The sequence below is a fragment of the Sminthopsis crassicaudata genome, chromosome 4, assembly GCF_048593235.1.
Source record: "Sminthopsis crassicaudata isolate SCR6 chromosome 4, ASM4859323v1, whole genome shotgun sequence".
In the NCBI taxonomy this organism is placed as follows: domain Eukaryota; kingdom Metazoa; phylum Chordata; class Mammalia; order Dasyuromorphia; family Dasyuridae; genus Sminthopsis; species Sminthopsis crassicaudata.
The window spans coordinates 378,178,748-378,204,830 of NC_133620.1; the positions used below are offsets into that span (position 1 = coordinate 378,178,748).

Below are 26,083 nucleotides of genomic sequence, written 5' to 3' on the forward strand. Positions count from 1 at the left end.
CTTTCCTTTCTTTCTTTCTTTCCTTTCTTTCTTTCTTTTCTTTCCTTTCTTTTCTTTCTTTCTTTCCTTTCTTTCTTTCTTTCTTTCTTTCTTTCTTTCTTTCTTCTTTCTTTCTTTCTTTCTTTCTTTCTTTCTTTCTTTCTTTCTTTCTTTCTTTCTTCTTTCTTTCTTTCTTCTTTCTTTCTTTCTTTCTTTCTTTCTTTCTTTCTTTCTTCTTTCTTTCTCTGTTAATTTTATTTTATTTTTAAATAGTATTTTATTTTTCCAAATACTTGTAGAGTTAGTTTTCAAGATTTGCAAAACCTTGTACTCCAAATTTTTTCTCCCTCTTTCTCCTTTCCCATTTCCCAAAATAGCAACTTGATATAAACATGTGCAATTCTTCTGAACATATTTCTATATCTGTCATACTGCACAAAAAATTCAGATCAAAAGGAGAAAAAAAATCAAGCAAATAAACAACAATAACAGCAACAAAAGTGATAATACTATACTTTGATGGGCATTCAGTCTGATATCTCTCTCTGGCTTTATATGACACTTTCCATCAAAAATTTATTGGAATTGCCTTGAATCATCTCATTGTTTAAAAGGACCAGTTCCATCACAGTTGGATCATTACATAATTTTGTTACTGTGTACAATGATCTCCTGGTTCTGCACACTTCACTTAGCATCAGTTCATGTAATCTTTTCAGGCTTTTCTGAAATTAGTCTAGAGCTATCTTTCTAATGGTCACTTTTTGAAGTTGGCAACCAGTGTGTAGACAAAATGGCCAAAATAGAGTCTTTCAGATCTGCTAAAATTACTGCTTATGCTATTTGCTAGCACACCAAATAACTACTTAGTCACAGATGCTCAAATTGATATCTTGTGACAAGACATGAAACCCTTCTGCAAGACAGAATATCGATCATGTCAGATGAAGGACTCATCATGGCTAAATAATTAGTATACCTCCTGTTTCAACGGTTGTCTGCCTTGGCCCATTTAGGAACTGAGGTCTTTGTACTACAAGCTTGCTGGTTATAATCTTCCCCTGGTGTTTATGTAGAGGCTTATTGTGTAGTGTCTAGTTGCCTTTCTTTTCAACCAATCAGCTCCTTGAGGAGGAAAGCTATGACAAAAGGGGGAGAAAATAGGGTGCCCTACCATGTGAACACTTGCAGATTGACTTTATTGAATTGTTGAGGTCTGCAGGCCCCAGATATGTGTTGATATGCAAAGAACAATTAAGCCTTTTAAGTGATACACTTGCTAGGGAATGTGTCTGATCAAGAGCTTAATACCAGGAGTAACTAGGTGGCACAATGGATAAAACCCCAATGCTGAAGTCAGTAGGATCTGAGTTCAAATCTGGTCTCAGACGCTTAACACTCCCTAGCTGTGTGACCCTGAGCGAGTCATTTAACCCCAATTGCCTCAGCAAAAAAAACAAAACAAAAAGATTTGGCCTGCCATGTACTGTTGACACTGACTGGGGTCTATACTTTACCACAGAAATAACTAAACAACTCTCTAAGTGTTTTGGGAACCTGTATATACAATCATCAGGGGGAGCTGAGCAGCTAAATAGGGAAGTCAAGATCCTTTTTGGAAAATTATGCCAAGAAACACAGTAAAATAGCTTCTCCTTGTATTGTTCTAATACATAGGCAGAATGGTGGGTTGTTAATCTTTTGAAATTCTGTTCAGGAGACTACCTACTACAACATGTGCTTGGACCTTCCGAGCCTGAATCTGGCCAGAGAGTGAAAACCTGATAAGGAGTGTGATCTCTTTCCAGCTCTCTTTCAACCTTGACATAAATTCTCCTTTTGAAAAAGTTGATATATTCATTTGAGTGAGGAGACCAAGTATGGATTTGCAGCTTCAGGAAGACATACAATCTCCAGTCCTTTGGAATGGACCATTCCAGATCCTGCTGAAAAGACATACTACCATCAAGGTTGCCAAGTTAATAACCTAGGTACATCACTCCCATATGAATCCTGTTGTGATTGACATCAGCCCAATGCTGATCACCCTGGACTTAGTTAAACCCAATCAATGGTTCTGGGTCACCTGGTTTTTTTGACTCTGATAATTAGGACCTAATATTTCTTCTGCAATTTTACCACGTGTTTGTTTTCTTCCCTTCATGCCCTTCTTTATGGCCTTGGGGATGGGGGAATAGGAGACCCAACACTTACATATGTCCGATGCAAAATGTCAGCTATGCCTTTAACTGGACCAACTGGGACATGCACATGTCCTTTTGGTTTTGGGGGAAGAGATACCCCTGGGAGACATGGGATCCAATGTCTAGGACTTATTTGCATGATATACTTTTGCAATCATTAAGGCAAACTTAAACAAAATGTCAAATTGTCTTGCTAGGGATTGGCAAAATGATTTCTCTCACTCATTTACCTTTAGCTGGAATAAGATTGTGTAACCTTTCACAATTCTGGCCTCCCTTGGGATTGAGCTATGTAACTGGGCCACTGGTACTGTGTTATATGAGCAAAACAAGACACAAGGGCAGGAAATGGAGTGCCAAATAGGATGTAACTATATTTAACCCTAAAACAGAAGGTGACTCTGAGGATGGGATGGCCTTCTGAGAATGTCTTGAGTTGGAAGGCCAGGCACACACAAGTAGGTTTTTTGGGATAGCCCCATGGGGACTTTATTTCTTGTGTCACAACAAAGGTTATTATTAGTGTCCCCCAGAATGTCAGGAACATCAAGGAATGGGAAGAGTTCTTTTTGGTCTCCAGGCACCTAGCCTGCTTCTTAGCACCTATTTGCAGAGTAAACATGCAGCCCTCCCGTTCCTCCTTTAGAGGGAGAATCTGAAAGTACCGTTTCCATCCTGTTGACACAATTTAGCATTCTTCGACAGAATGAATGAATTTTTACAGACTTGTGTTAAGATGCTGTGGAGGAACATGTTGCAGAGGTCTATACCCTTGAAGACATGGAATTACAGAACAGTTGAGCTCCGGATTACCTCCTGGCAGAAATGGAATGGGTATGTGTCCTTGAAGGTCAGGAGTGCTGCACATGGGTTCCTGATGACTCCAATAACATTAATGTCCATTTAGGTTTGATACAAAATGCTTGGATTAAGTTCCAGGAGGAGAGGGAAAAAACACTGTTCCCTGTGGGCATAGTTAACTTCTTGGTTCCCTGATCTCTCATGGCTGAAAACACCTTTTCAGGTGTTTTGTTATGGGATTTGTATGTTGCTTCTGTTTACAGTGTCTTCCCCAGTGTAAGGTACTCCTCTCAAGACCTACCCTTACAGAGCAGGCAGTCCAGATGCATTTGATGCAATTGAAGACAGAGGAATGATATAGGTCCAATTATGGTACTGTATCACCAATTAGCATACTTTTGCTCTTATGTGGAAGTTATTACTCCAGTGTATAAAAGCAGCTTAGTTTGAAATGGAGCTGCCTGTACTCTCACTGCTTGCTGCCTTGGTGTGCGAATAAAATACTTTCGCCTTTCTTTTCCTGAATTTGCCTCATTGACCAGGACAAGGCCTGAACCAACAGGCTGAAGTCTTCCTGCCATCAAACGTCCACTTCTGGTAAGAGAATAAGCCTTTCTGTCATCTCCATCACAGACTCATTGAGAGAGGTCCCAAGAAGTTTGGTAGTAGATGACTAAGAATTTTGCACCTATAAAAGAGGAAAGAATAAAAAGCATATTAACATTAAACTGGAATCAGAAAACTACAACAGTCATAGAAAGCAGGCCAAAGCTAGCCAGATATCAGTTTTAGCCTTAGGGTCTTTCTCCCTCCAAAAAGGGGAACTAATATTGTCCATCCTTAGGATGGATCCCTTCTGCATCACATATGATTTCTTGACTATTAAAGCTCCCTAAGGGGAGATCTGTAACTTTAAACTATAACAAGAGGAGTGAGATGGGGGAGGTGGGGTATAGTAGATGATTTTGCTATGTATCTCAGATGAAGTATTAGGGTTTCTTCATTCCTTATCTCTCCTATTGCCACAATGGAAGGGGAGGAGATACTTTTTGTCCTCCTCTTATAAATTTCTAGTATGGTGCCATTGAGGAGCCTTCTATTAATCAGTGGCCTTAGTAATACATTCACACTGATTATTTAGTGGTTAACAAAATTATAAGTATCATTGATAATTGTGTGCAATGCACCATGCTAAATGCTAGGAATACAAAACAAGACAAACTTGTTCTCAAGGAGCTTACAATCTAATGTGGCAAAGAGCAATTTGCAAATAACTGTGGATAAAAAAATATGGACAAGATAAGCTAGAGGTTATTTCAGAGGGAAGGAACTAGTGTAAAGAAGGAATGGAAAAAGCTATTTGTAAAGGATGAGTTTTAGCAGAGACTTGAAGGAAGCCAGGGAAACCAGGAGGTAGAGATGAGGATAGAATTTCATGCATGGAGAACAGCCTATGAGAATGCATGAACTAAGGAAATGGAGTATTGTGTGAAGGGGGTCAGTGGTACTGGATTGTAGAGTATAATGGAGGAAAACCTAAGACCAGAAAGTTAGGAAAGGGCCAGCTTATGAAAGTCTTTAAAAGCCAATGGATTTTATATTGAACCACTGGTATTTATTGAATAAGGAAGTTATGTGATAGAAGATTCTACCACAAGTGACATAGGAAACAGAATTGCAGGTGTGAGTGTATAGATGAGTGTGGGTGTGTAAGTTTTGGGGATTAAATGTGTCCAGTGGATTTTTTTGTCAAAAGCTACTGAAGCAGCTTTTAGAGCAGGGAGGAAGTCACAGCTGCATGCAAGGTGTGGCTTATGAGGGTTAAACTGGAGTTGTCTTTGGGGACACACAGACTTTCTCTTGCTTGAGGGAAGATCCAGACAGAAGGGCCTTAGAACCCTCTAGGCCAACCTTAGAGGAAACAATAAGCCCCAAATGAAATTTTACTGAAAGATACTTACCTTTTTGGGGTTCTGCACTGTGTAATAAATTGTATTTAGGGATTCTTTCTTCTGAGGATTAGAAACAATTGCCTGTAAAAGATTACCATGAGTCACAATTCTCAGGTTAGTATGGAATATCAGCCCATGATTTCCCCTTATTTCTTTCCTTGTGTCTTCCTAGGTCTTATTTTCACCAAGGTAGACATCTCCCAGGCTCAGTTCTACCAATTTCATTGGCTCAGTGCAGAGACAAGGACATGGGAAGGAAAGGATTTTTTTTAACCTCATGGTCAAAATCTCTAGCACAAATCTCCTCACCCAGGTCACAGTAGAGAGAGATCAAGTTAAACTTACAGTGGGCATGATGATTTCATCATAGACTCGGTTATCTGCAACTGGAATATCTTTTGTGCTTAGGATCTGGGAAATGGGTGATGAATCAGCATCTACAATATAGCAAATTCACAGAACCATAGCATGTTAGAGCCTAGTAGAAGCCTTAGAAATATTCAAATGTCCCATCACTTTTTTTTCAGATCTACTTTTTAAAATTATTATTATAGCTTTTTGTTTACAAGATATATGCATGGATAATTTTTCAGCATTGACCCTTGCAAAATCTTCTGTTCCAATTTTCCCCCTCCTTCCCCCCATCCCCTCCCCCAGATGGCAGGTACACCTATACATGTTAAATATGTTAAAGTATATGTTAAATACAACACACACACACACACACACACACACACACACACACACATATATATATATATAAATATATATATATATACACACACACACACACACACACATATACATACAGTTATTTTGCTGCAAAAGAAAAATCGCATTTAGAAATAAGGTAAAATTAACCTGAAAAGGAAATAAAAAATGCAAGTGGACAAAAACAGAGGGAGTGGAAATTTTATGTTGTGGTTCACACTCATTTCCCAGAGTTCTTTCACCGGGTATAGTTGGTTCTTTTCATTATTGAACAAATGGAACTGATTTGGTTCATCTCATTGTTGAAAAGAGCTACATTCATCAGAATTAATGATTATATAATATTGTTGTTGAAGTGTATAATCCTGGTCCTGCTCATTTCACTCAGCATCAGTTCATGTAAGTCTCTCCAAGCCTTTCTGAAATCATCCTGCTGGTCATTTCTTACAGAACAATACTATTCCATAACATTCATATACTAGAATTTATTTAGCCATTCTCCAATTGATGGGCATCCATTCAATTTTCAGTTTCTGGCCACTACAAAGAGGGCTGCCATAAGCATTTTTGCATATACAGGTCCCTTTCCCTTCTTTAAGATCTCTTTGGGATATAAACCCAGTAGTAATGCTGTTGGATCGAAAGGTATGCATAGTTTAATAACTCTTTGAGCATAGTTCCAAATTGCTCTTCAGAATGGCTGGATGTATTTACAACTCCACCAACAATGCATCAGTGTACCAGTTTTTCCACATCCCCTCCAATATTTCTCATTATCTTTTCCTGTCATCCTAGCCAATCTGAGAGCTGTGTAATGGTATCTCAGAGTTGTCTTAATTTGCACTTCTGATTTGCATTTCTTAATTTGCATTGTTGATTAATAATGACTTGGAGCATCTTTTCATATGGCTAGAAATAGTTTCAATTTCTTTATCTGAAAATTGTTCATATCCTTTGACCATTTATCAATTGGAGAATCACCCCATTATTTTTTATAGGTAAGAGAATGGATGCCCAGAAAAGAAAGGTGATTTCTCCCAAAAAGAAGGTTGAGTTTCTCAGTGAGTAGAGGCAGACTGAGCCAAGAGTCTAATTGGATTAAGTTATTTCCCATACCCCTAGATTAGACAAAGAAACCTGATAGAGAAGAAACTATGCAGCTGAGGGACACAATTCTAGGAGCTATAGAGATCTTAATGGATATCGAAGAGTGACCTATTGTGCTGGGAGCAGTAGAGAATCACTGGTGATGGAGAAGGGTGGGAGTGGGGGGAGGAGTGGGGGACTATCATTTTCTGACTTTTATCACCAATAGTCAGACACATAGCCATCAGTGCCCCCAGTGGTCAAAGTAATAACACATGCATTTATTAAAAATAGTACCTAGAAAGCACTTTATTACAAGTAATCTTGTGATTTGGGCAACACCCACATTGTACAGATATGAAAACTGAGATCTAGAGAAAACTTGTCTATGGTTAGTTATTAAATTCCAAACCTGAAATTCAAACCCAGTATTTCTATCTCCAAGTCCAGCAATTTTTCCAGTATACTGCACTATTGTATGTTAATGTTTAAATATATCTTCTTCTTGTTATGTTGATTACTTGTATCTGACTTTCTGTGACCAATTTGGGGTTTTCTTGGCAAAGATACTGGATTAGTTTGCTTTTTTTCCTTTTCCAGTTCATTTTATAGATGAGGAAATTGAAGAAAATAGCATTAAGTAAATTGCCCATGGTCACATAGTTAGTAAATGTGTGAGCTAGATTCAGGTCCTCCTAACTCCAGGGCTGGTGTTTTATTTCCTGTGTCATCTAGCTGCCCTTCTTTTTCTTAGGTTAGGTCATATGGGATGTTTTCAGAGTTCATTTTGATTAGAGTTGGTAGTATTATAAGGTCTATCACAGACATAATAGTGTGACATCTTAATCATCAAAATAACGTATCTTTGTAACATTTTAAGATTTAGGGAAAACATTCCTCATTACCTGTTAGGTTGAATAATGTTATTAACCTTAATTCATTTAGAAGAAATCTGAGGCTAGAAATCTGAGGAAGCAAATCTGAACTCATAGGTCTCATGCTCTGACCTGTAACACTTTTTTTTGGGGGGTGGGGTGGGGTCATCTCTCTATCTGATGACAAATATAACTTGTTTTGTTCCCATCCCCTTTTACTAAGCATGTCATAATTTGGTTAATTTCTCTCAAAAACTGACCCCAAAGCCAGTACCAGGCTGAACACAAATATTAAACAAAGAAAAGATCTAAATGAACTAAGAATACTGTAAACATTTATATTTAAATTCTTAGCATAGAAATTGGTAAGAATCTTTCAGAAAGTTCTATTTTTCTTCCCAAAGTTGGTCACAGTTCTTGAAAACATATAATTAGCCTATGAAGTATTTTTCTTTTTTGATACAATTGAGGAACATAAGGATAATAATAGTAATATGAATATAATGCTTATCATTAATAATATTAAGATAATATTATTAATAACATTAATATAGTGCTTACTATGTGCCAGGCACAGCACTGAGCACTTTATAATTATTATCTCATTCAGTGCTCACAACAATCCTGAGAGGTAGGTGCTATTATTTCCTTTTCATTTACAGATGAAAAAACTGAGGCAAAGTGGTTAAGTGACTTGCCCAGGATCATATAGTTGTAAGGATGAGGTTCCTGAAAAACAAGAGAAGGGAATTATAAGGGCCCTTTAAATGGGCGGCGCCACAGCCCAACAGGAGATTTGAGTGGACCAGAAGTAATCTCTGTGGATATAGGACTGCCCTGTGGGTGGGATCCTGTCCATATTGAGATAGCTTCGTAATGGGTGACGGCTCTCTCGCTGGTTGGCTGTGTGTGTGGCTTCACAGGCCCTTTATAAACCCACTGCAGACAGTAGTCATTCTTTTTAATCTGGCTCCCTAAGCCAAGCCAAGCTGATGGATAGCCCAGAGGTAAGGAGTTTGGGAGAGAACATGTGGGTCTTCAGACCAGATGTTCACTAGGGAGCTAACAAGTCAGAGAATTAAGTCAGGGCATTATGTGAGTAGGTATAATAAAGACTTTTAAGATTACACATGGCTGTTCTTGAGCGTGCTACTGGCTGTTAAACTATAGATTCAAGAGATCGTGGCCAGAGACCTTTGAAGGCCTCAGAGGAGGCAAGTCGGATAGAGTTGACACTGCAAAGGTCAGTGGTCAAAGGTACTCTGTTGGACCTAGGGCAGATTAGTAATTGTAACTGCCAGGAGGGCATGTTACATATAGTTAGTAAACATTTGAGGCTGGACTTGAATTCAGTCTTTCTTGACTTCAGTCCCTTTGGTCTAACCACTGTATCACCTTGCTGGCCACTTAACTAGATCAGTGATTCAGAGAATAATAAAATGTGTCTATACCACTCTCCAGCTCAAGATAGATTAGAAGGACTTCAAGAAAAGTTAATCTCACTGGGGTTAAAAGGGTGAGATGGCAAGAGTATCTTAACAAATCAGCAACTAAGACCCTCACGCCTAGCTTAGTAGAGGAACATACCAGTGGGGCAGTTTCCAGTTCCAGCTCAGAAGGCAAAATCTGAGAAATCAGGCTGTTTCCTGAAATTAGCAGGCAAAGCAATTCTCTACAACACAAAGGGCTTTTGTGCTCAAAGCCAAGGCTCAGAGCTGCACAGGAAGCTTGGGACAGTACCTCCTTTATCCCAGGAGCAGAGATCAACCATAAAAGTGAAAAAAGTAAATATTAAAAGGAAAGGAAAGAAAATTAACAAAAAACAGAAAAGAACTTTGGCCACAGAAAGCTACTATGTGACAGAGCAGAGCAAAACAAATTCTGATGAAAACAAAATGTCCACAGAAGAAATCTCAAAAAGTGATTTGAATTGATCTCAAGCTCAAAGAGACTACTAGGAAATGCTCATAAAAGATTTTAAAAGGCAAATAAGAGAAGTAGAAGAAAAAATGAGAAAATAAATGAGAGGTATGCATGAGAGAGTCAACAGTTTGGAAAAGTAAGGAAGGAAGCCAAAATTTAAACCAAGAAAGAAAAGAATATGGTTCTTCCTCCCTCCCCAGAACCTTATACCTTTTTTTTTCTTGTATTGCAGATAAAACCATATCCCAACTGGAATAAGTACTATGCCAGAAAGTATGGGGATTGACCAGCGGAGACTAGAAAGTGATGTTGTTTCTGAAAGAAGAGGAAACAAGTGGCAGGGAAACTTCCTGAATAATAATAATAAAAATCCAAAACAAAGCAACAACAACAACAACAACAATGAAAAAAAAAATGACTCCTTATTGAACAGACCTAGGGGGTGAGTGTACTAACTCTTTGCCAGTGTCATGTCTTACTTAAAATCCTAGAAAGATCCTTCCCCAGGGAGATTGGGAATGAAGTTTCTTATGGAGAATATGATTCTGCTCTCCTGAAATCTAGATTACAAATTTTATTTTTCATCTTTATTCACATTAATCATGTCACTCCCTTATTCAAAAATCTAGAGTGGCTCCCTATTAATTACTAAATAAAATTCATATTCCTTTACCTGGAATTCAAGATCCTCTACAATCTGCCCCACCTCTCTATTTTGCAAGACTTATCTCCCCTCTATGTATTCTACTCTCTATTAAATGGGATAAATCTTCTATCTCTTGAATATTCCCGTGTGCTTTTATGCCTTCCCACCCTCACCTTTTTCTGTCCTACTCCCACTTCCCCCTTTGTTCTTTGTGTCTGTAATGTCTTTTCTCTTTTTCCTCCTGACAAGCAGAATGATGTAGTACTGGAGAGAAAGTTGTGTTTGGAACCTTTAGAAGCTGGGTTCAAATGCTGTCTTTATATTTTAACAGTTGCCAACCCCTCCCCCAATGGTCACTGAGAGCTAGCCTACCAACTCCCAAGGTAGGAAAAATTAAAGCAATATTCAAGCCTGTGCCATTGCTTTCTTAAAACATTGTCCCTCACTTAATTCAGTTCAATAAGAATTGATGAAGTACTTACTATGCTAAATTGATGCCAGGTACTGAACTACTGGGGGATATAATATGTACATATGCAATGATTTCAGAGTGTAACCCATGGTCAATACTATGTACACTGAACTCACACAGGCTAAATTCAATCTTGGGGCTATCCTTAAAAAGCTTATTGTCTTTCTTATCCTAATTATGCTCCTACCCAGAGTTCATTCAGAGGAATCTTAAAATATAACTCAAAGTATAATAATATAGAACATGAATATAGATACTAAATAGAATTGTATAGCTTCTTATATCAGAGAAGTAGTATGGTATAATAGATAAAAAGCTGTCATTGAAGATATGAAGACCTGGATTTAAATGCAATAATTTGTATGTGTTGTCTCCCCTGTTAGATTATAAATGACTTAAGGCCAGGAATTATTCCCCACCCTCTTTTTCTTTGTATCTCCAGCACTTAACATGGTACCCAGCATATAGTGTGTGTTTAATAAATACCTAATGATTGATTGATTGGTTGTGTGACCAGCATAAGTCACTTGATTTTTTATTGTCCTAGGCGATTCTGCAAGACTCTAAATTTGAGAGAATGTTCTAACCTACATTGATAGAAGAATTACTCATCTGGAACTCCTTTATACCTATGCAATGTACCCTCTCTATTACTCACATTTAGTGAGTAATAAATAAATGGGGGCAACAGAGATTCCCAGGTCACATATGCATATGGAAGGTAACAAATAGTAATTGGGTATTTATTGTTTATTTGTTCAGTATTGTCCAACTCTGGGTGTTTCCTTTGGTTTCTGTCCATGTGTTTTTTTGGAAAAGATAGTGGAGTGGTTTATCATTTCCTTCTCTAATATATCTTCTCTTTTATAGATGAGAAATGGGGGCAAATAGAGATTAAATTATTTGATCGTGTCACACAACTTGTGAATATCTGAAGCTAGATTTGGAATTCCTGGCCAGCCTTTCCTTTATACCTCCTTAAAGTACTTTTCATATAATTTTATTATAGTTATATGTATTAGTTTAAATGTTAGTATAACAGGGACTATATGTCCTTTTTCCTTTTTTCTTTCTTTTTTTTAATATATGTAATAAACAAAATATATAGTAGGCCTTAATAAATTTGTTGAATTAAATTAACTGAAAGAGGCTTATAATCCTGATTACATTTGATTCCTATCTTCATTAGAATCTATCTTGAAGATCTTCTGAAGCCTACTTTCTATAGTTCCTGAGTGTGTTTTCTGAGACTTTTGGGAGAGACAGATGATTACCTGCACAGAGATGAACAAGTATGGATTCAGAATTGTTGCTGACAGGGTTTGTGACTGTACAGGTATAATTTATGTGAGCATCCTCAGGTCTTCGGTAAATGAAAAGACTAGATTTCCCATTAGACTCAATGGCTGGTCCTTCCAGAGGGGTCCACTGGTACTTCACAGCTTCTCCTCCCTCCTCTACGAAGCATGTCAGAGTAATATTACAGGTGTTGTTCTTAGAGATTATGGAATTCTGAGTAATTTTTGGTGGTGCCAGTCTTCCTATAAAATGGAACAATACAACAATGAGTCTATAGTGAAACCACTTTCTTTTTAATTTTTTTTTTTAATATTTCCAGTTTTGAATTCTTCAAAAGTCAGTCTTGAGAAACATTCTTGTTAAAGTAATCTAAAGCCAAAGCAATCAGATAAAGACTTGGGAACCATTTTCTTCAAAGTGATAATGAATGAAGTTACCAAGTGGAAAAAGTATAGATAGGGACAGAATAGGACTAAGGACAGAACTTTGGGGAATGATTACTGAAAGGTGAAGAATAATAAGGAAAGTTACTGAAGAGAACAGAGTAGAATTTAGGGAAGTAAGAGGAAATCAGAAAAAATATTATCTTTGAAGACAAGGGAGTAGAAAATACCTAGTAAGAGGAAATTTTAGGGTCATAGAAATGATCAACAACACTATATATTGCAGGGATTTCTTGGAGGAAGAAAACTGAAAAAAGCCACAAAATCTGGTATTTATAAGGTCATTGAATCAGAGGGAATAGTTTTCACTATCATTGGATTGAAAAGCTAAGTAATAACAAAGAAGAGCCATTGAATATAGACAACATTTTTTCAGAGGTTTAGCAACAGATGGTAAGAGACTAATAAAATAATAGCTGGATAAGTACAAGAATTAAGGAAAGTGTGGTTGTATGAAAAAAAATTTTTTTAGGTTAGGGAAATATGAGCATGTTTATAGGTAAATGGGAAAGAACCAATAGGGAGAAATAAAAGGACAAAAGCCGTACCTTCCTGAAGACAAGACCTATGCTTTCCCTAACCTTCTTTTCCCTAGACTCTCTAGTATAGTGCCAAGGTCTCTTACTAATAGCCACTGAAACATTTGAATGAAAAGTTTAGCATTCTTTTGAAGAATAATTTGAAAAATAACCCAGTGGAACAAGAGAGAGCCAAATCATATAATCCCATTTCTTTTTTATTTTTGCCTCTACGTATGTAACCTTAGACAAATCACCTCACTTCTTTTGGGCCTCAATTTCCTTGGATGAAAAATGAGAGGTTGGACTAGTGGGCTTCTGTTTTCTCTCAGCCCAAATATTCTATCAGTCCACAACTATAGTCTTACTGTAGACATGCAGCGAATAGTTCTTGGTGATGGTGGTGGTAGCTGTACCGGTCTGAAGATTTATGTCAGCTCTGTAGCTTCCTGCATCCTCCATCTTCAGGGGGCTAATCTTTAAATCATAATTCAAGGATGTGACATTCAGTCGTCCCACAAAATTTTGATGGGTTATAATGAGCTTGAATGATGTTCTTGGATCTGGCTGTACAACAGCAACAGGTGTCCGGGAAGACCAGTTAATGTTTGCAAGTTTCTTTCCGGTTGGTATTTCTGCAGGTAGAATAGCTGACTCTCCCAGAATCCCTGTCACCATTATTGGGTCAGTGTTCTCTCTGGCAGTTCTTGCCTTCTCTGTAGAAGCAAAAGGGAAATTTTAATAGCAATTAAATTTAATTCCTATCCCATAGTATTTCCTTAACATCTCTAGATGCCAATGTAAATGGAGAGCCTTGGAATATAGTGAATCTCCTAATCATTGGAGTTCTTCAAATAGAAGTTTGATGACTACTCTGGGAAGGGGGATATTGTAATGGGAATTAATAAGAGTGTGGGTTTTACTCTATGAACTCTGAGATTTGGTAATTCTTCTTAGTCCAACCTCATTTAATTCCTTGAGGAGACAACTTATTGTGGAATCACATTCTAACCTCTGTTCTCCAGAAATACTTTCAGTAAAGATTCACATCTTTAATAAGAGAGGAGCCTCAACCTGGATTTGGTTGGGGAGATTCAGAAGCCAGAGTAGGCAGGCAGGAGCTCAAGGTCTCAGAACCAAGGATTTTATATATGAAAATGTGCATAACTTCAGTATATTGAATAAAGTGCCTATTTGCTGTTATGGGAATTCTTTCTATCAACTCAGACATAGGCCATTATAATTGAATAGATAAATCTTCAAAAATGGTTCAGATTTAGAGTCATTAAGTGGATTGTCCAGTTTTCTATAGGTAGTTAAACATCAGAGGTGGACTTTGAATTCACATCTTCCTGATTCTCTGTCTCCCTCCCTCCCTCTCTTCCCCCCTCTTTCTCTGTCTCTCTCTGTCTTTCCCCCCCCTCAGAACTGCCTCCTCCCCAGCCTAACTCCCACAGAAATCCTCAATCACTAGCTGCCAGGTACAGATATAGGTCTACATGGTCTATAATTCCATCATCTATCATGTCTAGACATACTATAGAAATCAACCAATAAGCAAGTAGTACCAACAGGATGTAGACCAAAACATTAAACCACAAACTTAATTACTCTTTCCCCTGACATAGCACCTGTACACTCTCCTTTGCTCTCTTTTGGGTGAACTTATGACAAAGGGAAGCTAATTAAAATATCATTATCATAAATTAATATCCCCATAAATTAATATCCTCTCCTTTAGTGGATTCTTCTGAATGCATTCTGGGTAATCATATGTGTAGTTCCACCAAGACTTTAGGCCCTCCCCATATTAATAAACTCTTCCTATAATCTCAAAATTTACATATCTTGTAATGTAATCAGTACCATTGATTGTAAAAATCCTTTCTTGCTTTGCTGGGCTGCTGAATCCTTCAGGGAGCTTGATCTGCCTATGAAGTGTGTAATTCCCATTAAAATGCCATTGCTTGGGTTAGACACTGTGTGAACCTGAATTTTTTTCAGAGGCAACACCATAATATATACTTGATACCTTAACACTACCTTTGATACCTCATGTATAATTCTGGGTAAGCCACTTAAAAACTCTATGACTCTTACAACTCACTTAGATTTTAATTTGCAGAGCAATTGTCTGCATTGGTTGAGTTTGATTACTGGGAGTTCCCTGAATGGACAAAGTAATATTTCTGCATGAAAAATAATTATAAAAATTCAACTTACATAGCAATTTTTTCATGGAACATAACTAATGTGAAGTTTAATTGTTTTTTTGTTCTTACAGGCTGAAGCTTTACAAAGGAGGAGTGCTTCCAACATTTAGTCTAATTTCTATTCAATTAGAAACTTGCTAAAATATTGCAAGAAGAATCCAAGGAAATTGTTATGGGCCAGAACTTGAAACAAGGTGCTAAGTCAGTGGAATTGATAGAGACAAATATGTAATTTAGCATGGTGCTTAACAGTTCTCTAATTCAGTACATGTACTTAGTACCTACTATAGTTCTACAAGATTCACATCTTTAATAAGAGAGGAGCCTCAACCTGGATTCAGAAGAGATTCAGAAGCCGGAGTAGGCAGGCAGGAGCTCAAGGTCTCAGAACCAAGGCCAGACTGAAAGGCTCTCCAGAAAGCTGCCCAACCCCAGCAAGGAGATAATAAAGGATCTGGACTATAAGAAAGCTAACTGGACTGTAGGAAAGGAGACAAGACTTGGAAAGAGACAATAAAGGATTTGGACTTTAACCCCTGGCTATTCATGTGGTGATTACTGAACTGAAAGGAAGGCTGCCTCCAGAGACCCCAAGAAAACCCCAACAAGAGAACATTACATTTTAGAGAGAATATTACATTTTAGAGACAATACTACAGGAAATATGTCAAAAATTGTTTATTTCCAGTAAAGTCTACTTATTTATAAAAAGAAAGATTGTACTTCCAAAGCAAGTTATTAGGTCAAGAAATTTTTGCCGTCAATGACTCTACTCTCTCTTTTCTGTGAGTTTTATACCCTCTTGGTGGAATTTCATCTTTCACCTTTGACCCAGAGACCACATATTCTCAGCTATTATAATGCTTTCTCACCTGTATATCATACAAAACCCTGCTTTTCTCAGATTTCATTTAAAGTACAAAAGCCTTATAAAATTTAAAATATTAACTTTCCTAAGGGCTTTTGAACTTCAGCAGGGATCGTTTCAAAACCATAAGCCACAGAAATGACTCACAAATGGTGAAATGGGACAAATTTCATTGGGAAGAGTAGCATTTTGGGAAGCTAAAAGGTGCTGAAGGAAACAAAGTTTAGATGAAACAATCTTTGTGCTTCTTCTCTGGAGGGGGATAAGAAAGCTGGGCAGATAACTCATTCATAATATGTGAAAATGCATGAGTTACAAAGAAAGTGCTTTGCAAGATCTTGGAATATTGAACGGAGTGGGGAAGAATTCTTAAAGAATATGCATATCAATGAAGTTTTTATGGAGGAAATAGAATTTAATGATAAGATATCAACAGACTGAGGAAGATTCTGTGGGACAAAGAATTGTGTGAAAAAATTATTGAGATGGCAGAGCATGAGATCACTAAGGGCAACAACAAATAGCCCATTTTTACTGGAATTTATATTATGTAGAAGGGAATGATATGATGAGAAATATAATGGCACCAAACTGTGGATGTCTTAAATGCTAGGCAGAGGAGATGGACCTTTACTTTGTAGGAAATAGGGCACCTGTGCAGATTTTATACCAGAGAAATACCTAGATTTAGGTAAAAGAAAGTTTAATCTGGTAGTGGTATGAAAGAAAAGGAGAGATAGAAGGCTACAAAGCCTGTTTAGAGTCTAGCAAGTCTTCCCTGGACTAAGTTAACTCCTTCCTTTGACTGTCTTTGCATACTTGCTTTAAGTTTCCATTTGTAGAGCACAGCCACCTGTGAAGCTTACCACTGACAATTGGCCTTCTTCCCCAGGGATCCTCCAGATGAGGGATCCCCCTAAGGGGACTGAAATTTGGGAAGAATCACAGCATTCATTTTTCTTATACATTTTTTTATTTAAGAACTCTGCCCCTGATTGACTGTGTAAACCTGAGCTAACTTTCAGAATTTCTGAACTACATTTCAAGCATTTACTAAAATACTGTACTAAGTACTTCCATTGTAAGGATGCAAAGAAATGTAACCTTAGCTCCCGTTTGTTTAGCTTAAAGCTACTTTACAAAGTAGCTTTGTAACATTTTACAAAGTGTATATAGCAGTTTTTTACAAAGCACTTTCCCAACAATCACTCTGTAAATGAGATAGTGTAATTAATATTAGCTCCATTTGACAGATGAGGAAATTGAGTCTCTAAGAAGCAAGGAGCTTGCCCAAGATAACACAATAGGATCAGGATTTACAGGATTATAGATTAAGAGAACTGAAACAGGGGCCTTAAAAATCATCTTACTCCAATACTTCAAATCCAGTGTTCTTTCTATTATGCCAAGTCATCTTCTGGGGGATACTCACACCCATCATTGTGATGTCTTTTGTCTGATCACTTTATTTCCTCATATAAATCATACAGAAAAGACCAAAAGGGAGTGTGTGTGTGTGTGTATGCGTGCACGTGCTTGTGTATTCTAGTCATGAATAACAGGAATCCTAGTATCCATTCTGAAATCGATTGGACAAGATTATTGAATGATTCACATTCATGTTCCATGACAACAATTACTATTAATTAATATTCTACCTTGATTTTTTATAGATATCACAATCAATACTTCATTCTAATGTTTCTGCAGCACTGAATTATTATTCTACAACGATATATTCCCTTAACATAAAAATGGGTATTTCATTTCAGTATTACTATGTTGTTTCCATGTGTTCATAGCAAAATTCAACTTAATTCCTTTATTTCATTCAGACTAGTAATGACATTTGATTTACTCTTATCTTTCTTTGTATACTTTTATTTACATTCAGTAAAAGGCAAGCTTAATGTAAAAGGACAAAGAAGGAGAAAATCCCAATAAGAAGCCACAAGATGGCACCAATACTTCAAGGCAGCTAGGTGAATCAGTGAATAAAATAATGGAGTCGAGAAGATCTGAGTTCAAATTTAGCCTCAGATATTTACTAGCTATGTGACCTGGACAAATCAGTTAATCTCTAACTTCCTCAATTTCCTCACTGGTGAAATGAGGATGATTACAGTGCCTACTTCCCAGGATTGTTGTGAGAATCAAATAAGGTAATATTTGTGGATTACTTAGTTCGATGCCTAACACATAATAGATTTTTAAGAAAGTTCTTGTAGAAGTTCCCAATTATCTCCCACATTGGGGAAGTCATAATTTTGGAGGAATTCATGTTCAGAAATTGAACCGAGTGAAAGGAAAAGAAATTCACCTGGGACAACACTTGTAATATCTTCAGAATTAATGTCATCCCTTTCATGAATACATAGGTATTCTGACTTGTATGCACCTGAACCTCACTGGCCAAGCAAAGAGAAGTGATTCCAAGACTGAGGTTCAAAGCTTCTCAAAGGGAAGGATAGCTTCAATATTGGTAGCTCAGAGGATATGATACTACAACTACTTAATTTTGTATCTGGTGAACATGAGACAAAAAAGTATGCTGTGGCCACACAGTATAAAGAGTCCAGATGTCTTTATTTAAGCAGTTTGGTAGCTAAATAGAATGCACTGAAATCTAGATCCTCAGTGACTCTTCTCATATTAATTTAGATGGATTAAGTCCTTAGGTTACTAGAGAGATTTGAGATATATGGCATAATAGAACGTGAAACAGGTCCAGTAAGGAATCATAAGCACAAGGTTGTTCCTCTTCATATTATTTGTTAAACTGGTTCCATTATTCAGGATGCTTGATGACACTGACATTGACATATAAATGGCTTTTTTTGTTGTTGTTTATGAGGTAAAATAAAGGGGTTTCATATTTCCATATGGGATTGATCCTCTATAACAAAGGAGAAAAATTAAAACAGTAGGTAGGAAAGGGATTCTTCCTAGGAAGTAGGGATATATAGGGATATCCATGGTTTTAATATTAGAGAGTGAAATACAGTATGTCAGAGTATTTTAGAATAAGTTCTAGGAGTGGTCCTATAGCCAAAAGATCATAGGATTAATGGCCAGATGATAAAGAAGATGAGCTTAATCAACTCTACTTTGCTGATTTATGCACCTTTAAAGCTTGGAATGGAATTGTAGGTTCACAAGATTTACTGTCTCCAGTACCTCCAAGAACAAAGATTGGAAATTTCAAGGGAAGGCTCTGAACAGTCACATCTAATTGGTTGTTTCCCCATTACTCTTGTTGTAGATCATGGTATGTAGTGTGCATATGCATACTATATGAGTGAAACCAATGGTCCCCATAATCATGGCAGTAGAGACTTCCAACACTCATCAGACCTATGAATCTTGTAGGATTATTGATAGTCTTCTATTAGAAATAAGATAAAATAGGGGGCAGCTAAGTGGCAGCTAGATGGTACAGTGGATAGAGCACCAGCCTTGGATTCAGGAGGACCCGAGGTCAAATATGATCTCAGACACTTAACACTTCCTAGCTGTGTGACCCTGGGCAAGTCACTTAGCCCCAGCCTCAGAAAAGAAAAAAAAAAAAAAAAAGAAAATATAAACTGGGAAACCTGAACCATCCAAACAGGATTCCTGCTTCTTTCTCTATTGCACCTTACAGTTCCATAACTGCCAAGAATAGTAGTAGCCTTAACCTCCATCACTGATACATTAAAAGAAACATTAAAGAGATAGGAGCAACCATACAAGTTGGAAATCTCTAATGTATCCACCTGTTACTATGTATTGAAGCTTAGACCCAGAGGCAGAAAATAAGTTCAAATTTAGACTCAAGTACTTAGGAGCAGCATGACCCTGGAGAAATCACCAAGACTATATCTCACTATCCTTATCTAAAATGGAGATAATAATGTCATCTATCTTTCAAGGTTATTGCATGGATCCAATAAAATAATATTTGTTAAAGTATTTTATGTACTTTAAATCACTACATAAATATTATTGTTTTTTTTTTATTATAGCTTTTTATTTACAAGATATATGCATGGATAATTTTACAGCATTGACCATTGCCAAACCTTTTATTCCAATTTTTCCCCTCCTTCCTTCCAATCCCGCCCCCAGATGGTGGGTTGACTAATACATGTTAAATATGTTAAAGTATAAATTAAATACAATATATGTATACATGTCTAAACAGTTATAAATATTATTATTAATTAGCTACACAGGTCATGAAGAAGGGGACAAGGAGCAACAAAGGATCAATTATTGTCTATTCACCAGTCAATAAGCATTTATTAAGCACCTGCTATGTACTAGACACTTTGCTCTGTTTTAGGGATACAAAGAAAGGAAAAAAGACAAAGAGCTCATAATTTAATGGAAGAGACAACAAACAACCATATGCAAATGACCCATATAAGTATAAGTATGAAATAAGCAGAGAGAAGCTTAAATTCCTTCTAAATAAAATTAAATTTAAAGAACAATTAGAATAAGCTTCTTATAAAAGATAGGATTTTACATTACACACCTGTCAGATTGGCTAAGATGACAGGAACAAATAATGATGAATGTTGGAGGGGATGTGGGAAAACTGGGACACTAATGCATTATTGGTGGAGTTGTGAAAGAATCCAACCATTCTGGAGAGCAATCTGGAATTATGCCCAAAAAGTTATCAAAATGTGCATACGCTTTGACCCAGCAGTGCTACTCCTGGGCTTATATCCCAAGGAACTACTAAAGAAGAGAAAGGAACCTGTATGTGCCAAAATGTTTGTGGCAGCCCTTTTCATAGTGGTTAGAAACTGGAAGATGAATGGATGTCCATCAATTGGAGAACGGTTGGATAAATTATGGTATATGAATGTTATGGAATATTATTGTTCTGTAAGAAATGACCAACAGGAGGAATACAGAGAGGCTTGGAGAGACTTATATCAACTGATGCTAAGTGAAACGAGCAGAACCAGAAGATCATTATACACTTCAACAATGATACTATATGCGGATGTATTCTGATGGAAGTGGATATCTTCAACATAGAGAAGAGCTAATCCAATTCCAATTGATCAGTGATGGACAGAATCAGCTACATCCAGAAAAGGAACACTGGGAAATGAGTATAAACTGTGAGCACTGTTTTGTTTTGTTTTTCTTCCCAGATTATTTTTAGCTTCCGAATACAATTCTTCCTTTGCAACAACAACAACATCAAAATTCAATTCTGCACATATATATTGTACCTAGGTTATACTATAAAATATTTAATATGTATGCTAATGCCTGCCATCTAGGGGAGGGGGTGGAGGGAAGGAGGGGAAAAATTTGGAACAGAAGGGAGTACAACCGATAATGTTGTAAAAAAAAAATTTACCTATGAATATGTACTGTCAAAGAAAATGTTATAATTATAAAAATTAATAAAAAAAATTAAAAAAAAAAGATAGGATTTTAGCTGAGACTTGAATGAAACCAGGGAAGATAAAGATAAAGAGGGAGATTGTATGGAGGATAGTCAAAGGGAAATTCATAGATTTGGGAGGTGGAGTATTTTATACAAGGAACAAGAAAGATGGGAGTTGATTTGGATGAAAAGACTAACTGAAACTTTAATATTCCTCATCTAACTTCCATTCTTGCCTTCTGGTGATTGAATTAGGTCTGACACCCTAGAGACTTTGGATATTATCCAAATTATATATATCCAATATTATCCAAGAATGAAAAATTCTTGAGAGCAAGAGCCTATTGATTTGTTGGAAGATTCACTATCTGGTCTGTAATAAGATGGTCAATTTACTAGACAATGGGGGCCTTGAGTAAGCAATTATTTAGAATGACTAAACTTGACTAAGGTTTATAAAACTTTAAAGAGCTCCTGAATGTAACATGATAGAGAGCAGGAAGTCTTATTTTTCTGAGGTCAAATCTGGCTTCAGACTCTTGTTAGCTATATGACCCTGAAAAAATTACTTCATCCTGTTTCCTTCAGTTTCTTCATTTGTAAGATGAACTGGAGAAAGGATATGGCAAACCACTCCAGTATCTCTATTAAGAAAACTGCTCATGAGGGGCAGCTAGGTGGTGCAGTGGATAGAGCACCATCCCTGAAGTCAGGACGACCTGAGTTCAAATGTGACCTCAGACACTTAATACTTCCTAGCTGTGTGACCCTGGGCAAGTCACTTAACCCCAATTGTCTCAGCAAAAAGAAAAGAAAACCCTACATGGGATCACAAAGAGTCAAACATGGTTGAATGACTTGAACAATAATACCATAAGGCTGTTATGGAGTCACATCAAAGGAAAAAAATATATAAAGAACTTTGCTAACCTGTATATTAGCTATTATTATGAGGAAATTGTCGATGTGAGCTTTGTGACTCCTCTCTTTTAGGAACAGAATTTAGGCAAGAACAAAGTGTTCTTTCTATTATTCATGTTTTCTCCTAAACAATTTGAATCCCTTTGAATTAGGCCATTAGTTAGCCTAATTAGAATTAGGCTAAGTGGTGATCACTTAACCAAACTCTTGTGTCCCTCCCACTTTTCTTTTGCCTTTGTATCCCCAGTACTTGTGTTAAAAATTTAATAGAATTTCATTGGACTTTGATTACTCTCCCAAATCCCCATCCTAAAACCTTCACTCTTACACTTTGTGTAGCTTTGGGATCAGGAGTTGGAGAGGATGTGAGATTAATAAATTGACTGGTGTGCCTCTTTGTTGCTAGTCATTCTGGCCCCCTCCTTGAAAACTCTGGGAAGATGTGTGTGTGTGTGTGTGTGTGTGTGTGTGTGTGTGTGTGTGTGTGTGTGCGTCTCATCTGATAAAATTGTGACCTACTTTTGTGATAGGGCAGCAGCAGCAGTAGCAGCTGAGATAGTGAATTTCTGTTCTCTGAAGTCTCCATTATCACCTACATCTTGGGGGGCCTCCGCAAAAAGTGAGAACAGCTTAGTCAGGAAGCAATGCAGGTTTCTCTTTAAGTGGGAGGGGAGTGGGTGAAGGTGAAGGAAGAAGGAGGGTAGTGGCAATGCTGAAGTGGTAGGGAGAGGAGGGAGTGAGAAAAACACTTGAAGTCTGCTACTGTGGCTCCAAGCTATGGCTATGACTGCCTCTGTAGGTTATTTAAACAATATGATCATTAACATTTATTAATTTTCTATAATGTTTGTAGAAGACATACTAAACACTGATAGACCCAGAATTTAGATACAAATCGAGATGGTATTATCAGGGTCACTTTGAATTCATGTGCTTCTGGTAGAATTAACAAAACCAAATGGAATAAGTACTAGTCTTAGAGTTAAAAAAGCTATTACCCCTGTTTTCTTGGGGTTCACAGTCTTTCGGGAAAGGAATTGGCTAGAAACCAATTCAGATAACTGTAATTTATGGCATTGCATGATAAAACACTAGAGAGACAAATCAAAGTACTTGAGGGGAGGGGAGTTCTTGGGATTAGGTTATGACTAACCAGTGGGATTAAGGAAAACCTTGTAAAACTTGAGTGGGACTTTAAATGATTGGTTAGAATTCAGCTGATGAACAAGGAATATTGGGAACAGTCTGAGGAAAACCAAGGAAAGCTAGAAAATTTAGAGCTCATTTTGGGCAGAGAGAATGCTTTGTTATCCTCAAAATTATAGTAGGATGTTGGTGTCATTTGACAAATATTAACAGGACCATTCTTGGCCTCCTCTGTAGGATAGTTTTAGAGACTACAGTCCCCTATTAAAATGTGGACACACGACCACCTGAAAGCTTGTCTTTTCACTCAGTACATTCCCCACCAAACCCTTCCCCAAGTGGATGAATTGGTTTCAAGTACTTCTTAGGCTTTTCATTCTGTTCAGAGATGGAACTAAGGCAACAATTAAGGACTCCAGATCAATGAGCTAACCAATAAATAAATGCTGATTGACTGAGGTCCTATTAAGATACTAAGTTATAGGCATACCACAGTGGCTGTGTCCTTGAGGAGTTGACAGCCTAACTTAAGGATTCTTTGCCTATAAAATTTATAAATTTATAAAAATTATGAAATTATAAAAATTAAAAAAAAGTTTTGATAATTATTTCAGTATATTCAGTTTCCTTTGTACTTCTAAGTAATTTACTTAGTGCACTAAAGAATATCATTCTGAGACTGCCAGAGATCTATGACACAAGAAATATTAAATCCCCCTAGTCTAGCCAGAGGTAATCCAGAGACACAGAAGATCAAATAAAACACTGATACTTCCCAAAGAGGTAGGACAATAAATACCAAATCTCTTCAGAAAAGGAAGGAAGCAGTCTTTGCACAGTGGGATAGTCAAGGAAGACATCATAAAGGAAATAGAACTTGAATTGGATAACTATATTTCAGAATAATCAGTTTCCTTTGTAATTTTAAGTAATTTATTTAACATCATTCTGAGACTGCCAAAGACAGCTACAACACAAGAGATATTAAAACCCCTTATCCTAGCCAGAGATAATTAGAGACACAGAAGATCACAATAAAACACTGATACTCCCTAAAGAGGGAGGACAATAAATGCCACATTCGTTCAGAAAAAAAAAAAAGATAGCACTTTTTGCAGAGTGGGATAGTCAAGGAATACTTCATGAAGGAAACAGAACTTGAATTGGATTTTGTAGTATAGGTAGGATTTGGAAAAGCAAAGAGGATGAGATTAATCATTAGAACAAATTAGGTACATACCATACAAAACCAAGCAAACACAGCAGCATAGTGTTTAATAGATCTCAATATCCCATTCCTAGTGGGGAAAGGAGAAGAACTTCTCTGATTAAGGGGAAAAAAAACTGCTAGGAAAACTGGACATAAGTCTGGCAGAAATACCTCATAATCATATGCCAAAATAAATTCTAAATGGATACATGACTGAAACATGAAAAGTCCCATTGTAAACAAATTAAAGGAAGATGTAAGAAATTACCTTTTGGATCTATGGGTAAGGGAAAGAGTTCATGACTAAACAAGAAAGAGATAGAGAGGTTTACACATGACAAAATGGACAGTTTTAAACAATGGACAATAAAATTATGAACAACAATTATATAAAATTAGATTTTGCACAAACAAATTTAATGTAGTAAAAATTAGAAGGGAAACAGGTAAATGGGGAGAAATGCACCTTTGTAGTAACTATCTGATAAAAAGCATTCTCTTACTAAGGAATGACCAAATAAAGTGTGGAATGTAGAGAGCCAGAACTCTGGAGAAGTATACTTGAAACAAAGTGTTAACTCAGTGGAATTGATAAGATAATGGTTCTCTAGCTCATATATATCTAGTATCATAAAATGATATAATTACTTTAGTTTGATATAATAATATAATGATTAGATTGCTATAATGAAATAATCATTCTAGATTGGCTTATACTCAGTATAATGATATAATTGTAAAGGATATTTAAGGGCTGAGAGAACTGGAGACAAAGTCAGACTCAGACTGAGATTGGTTGAGACTGTCAGACTGGCAGACTGCTGGAGGAGACTGGGTCAGACTGAGACTGGGTCATACTATGACAGATACAGACTGTGAAGGAGACAATAAAGACTTTGGACTCTATTGTTGTTCATTCTCATAGTGACTACCTTGCTGAGACCAAGGCCCTTCTGGAGGACCCCTAGAAAGCTAGCCTGAAAATTACAGTGGTATATTATTATGCCATAGCAAATGATGAAATGGGCACTTTCTGAGGAACCTGGGACAACCCTTATGAACTTGGGCAAAGTAAAATATGTAGAACTAGAATGTTTTACATAACAACAACACTATAAAGGGGAAAAAATTTGAAGCTTTTAGAACCCTAATTTACACAAAGATGAATCAAGATCACAAAGAATGAAGATAAAATATGCCACCTACCTCCTGAAAGAGATTATGAACTTAAAATATTGGTGGAAACATATTTTTGGTCATTGCTAACACAGAAATTTCTTTTGCTGGTCTATACAGATTTGTATTCCGACATTAAAAAATAATGTACTCAGTTTGGGAGGAGTGAAGGAAGGGATAGTGGGCAGGGTAGATTACTCTTCAAAAAATACTTGTTAGTTGAAAATTAAAAAAAAAAAAAAAAA

General features: G+C 36.8%; 1 protein-coding gene across 3 annotated transcripts in view; it reads right to left on the reverse strand.

Moving 5' to 3' along the window:
• Nucleotides 1–2,532: 2,532 nt before the first annotated feature.
• Nucleotides 2,533–26,083, reverse strand: part of LOC141539480 (SLAM family member 5-like) — a 37,420-nt gene continuing 13,869 nt past the window's right edge. Inside the window, exons 2-8 of one of the 3 annotated variants that reach the window (XM_074262332.1) lie at nt 24,693–24,750; nt 13,278–13,625; nt 11,924–12,190; nt 9,742–9,846; nt 5,282–5,373; nt 4,946–5,017; nt 2,533–3,672 (exon numbers count right to left, since the gene is read on the reverse strand). In XM_074262332.1, coding sequence (XP_074118433.1) covers nt 3,658–3,672; nt 4,946–5,017; nt 5,282–5,373; nt 9,742–9,846; nt 11,924–12,190; nt 13,278–13,587 — 861 coding nt within the window. In that variant the 5' untranslated portion in view covers nt 13,588–13,625; nt 24,693–24,750 and the 3' untranslated portion in view covers nt 2,533–3,657. Of the gene's footprint in view, nt 3,673–4,945; nt 5,018–5,281; nt 5,374–8,538; nt 8,671–9,741; nt 9,847–11,923; nt 12,191–13,277; nt 13,626–24,692; nt 24,751–26,083 lie in introns of those variants that run through there. The other 2 variants (XM_074262331.1, XM_074262333.1) reach the window with 2 other exon arrangements.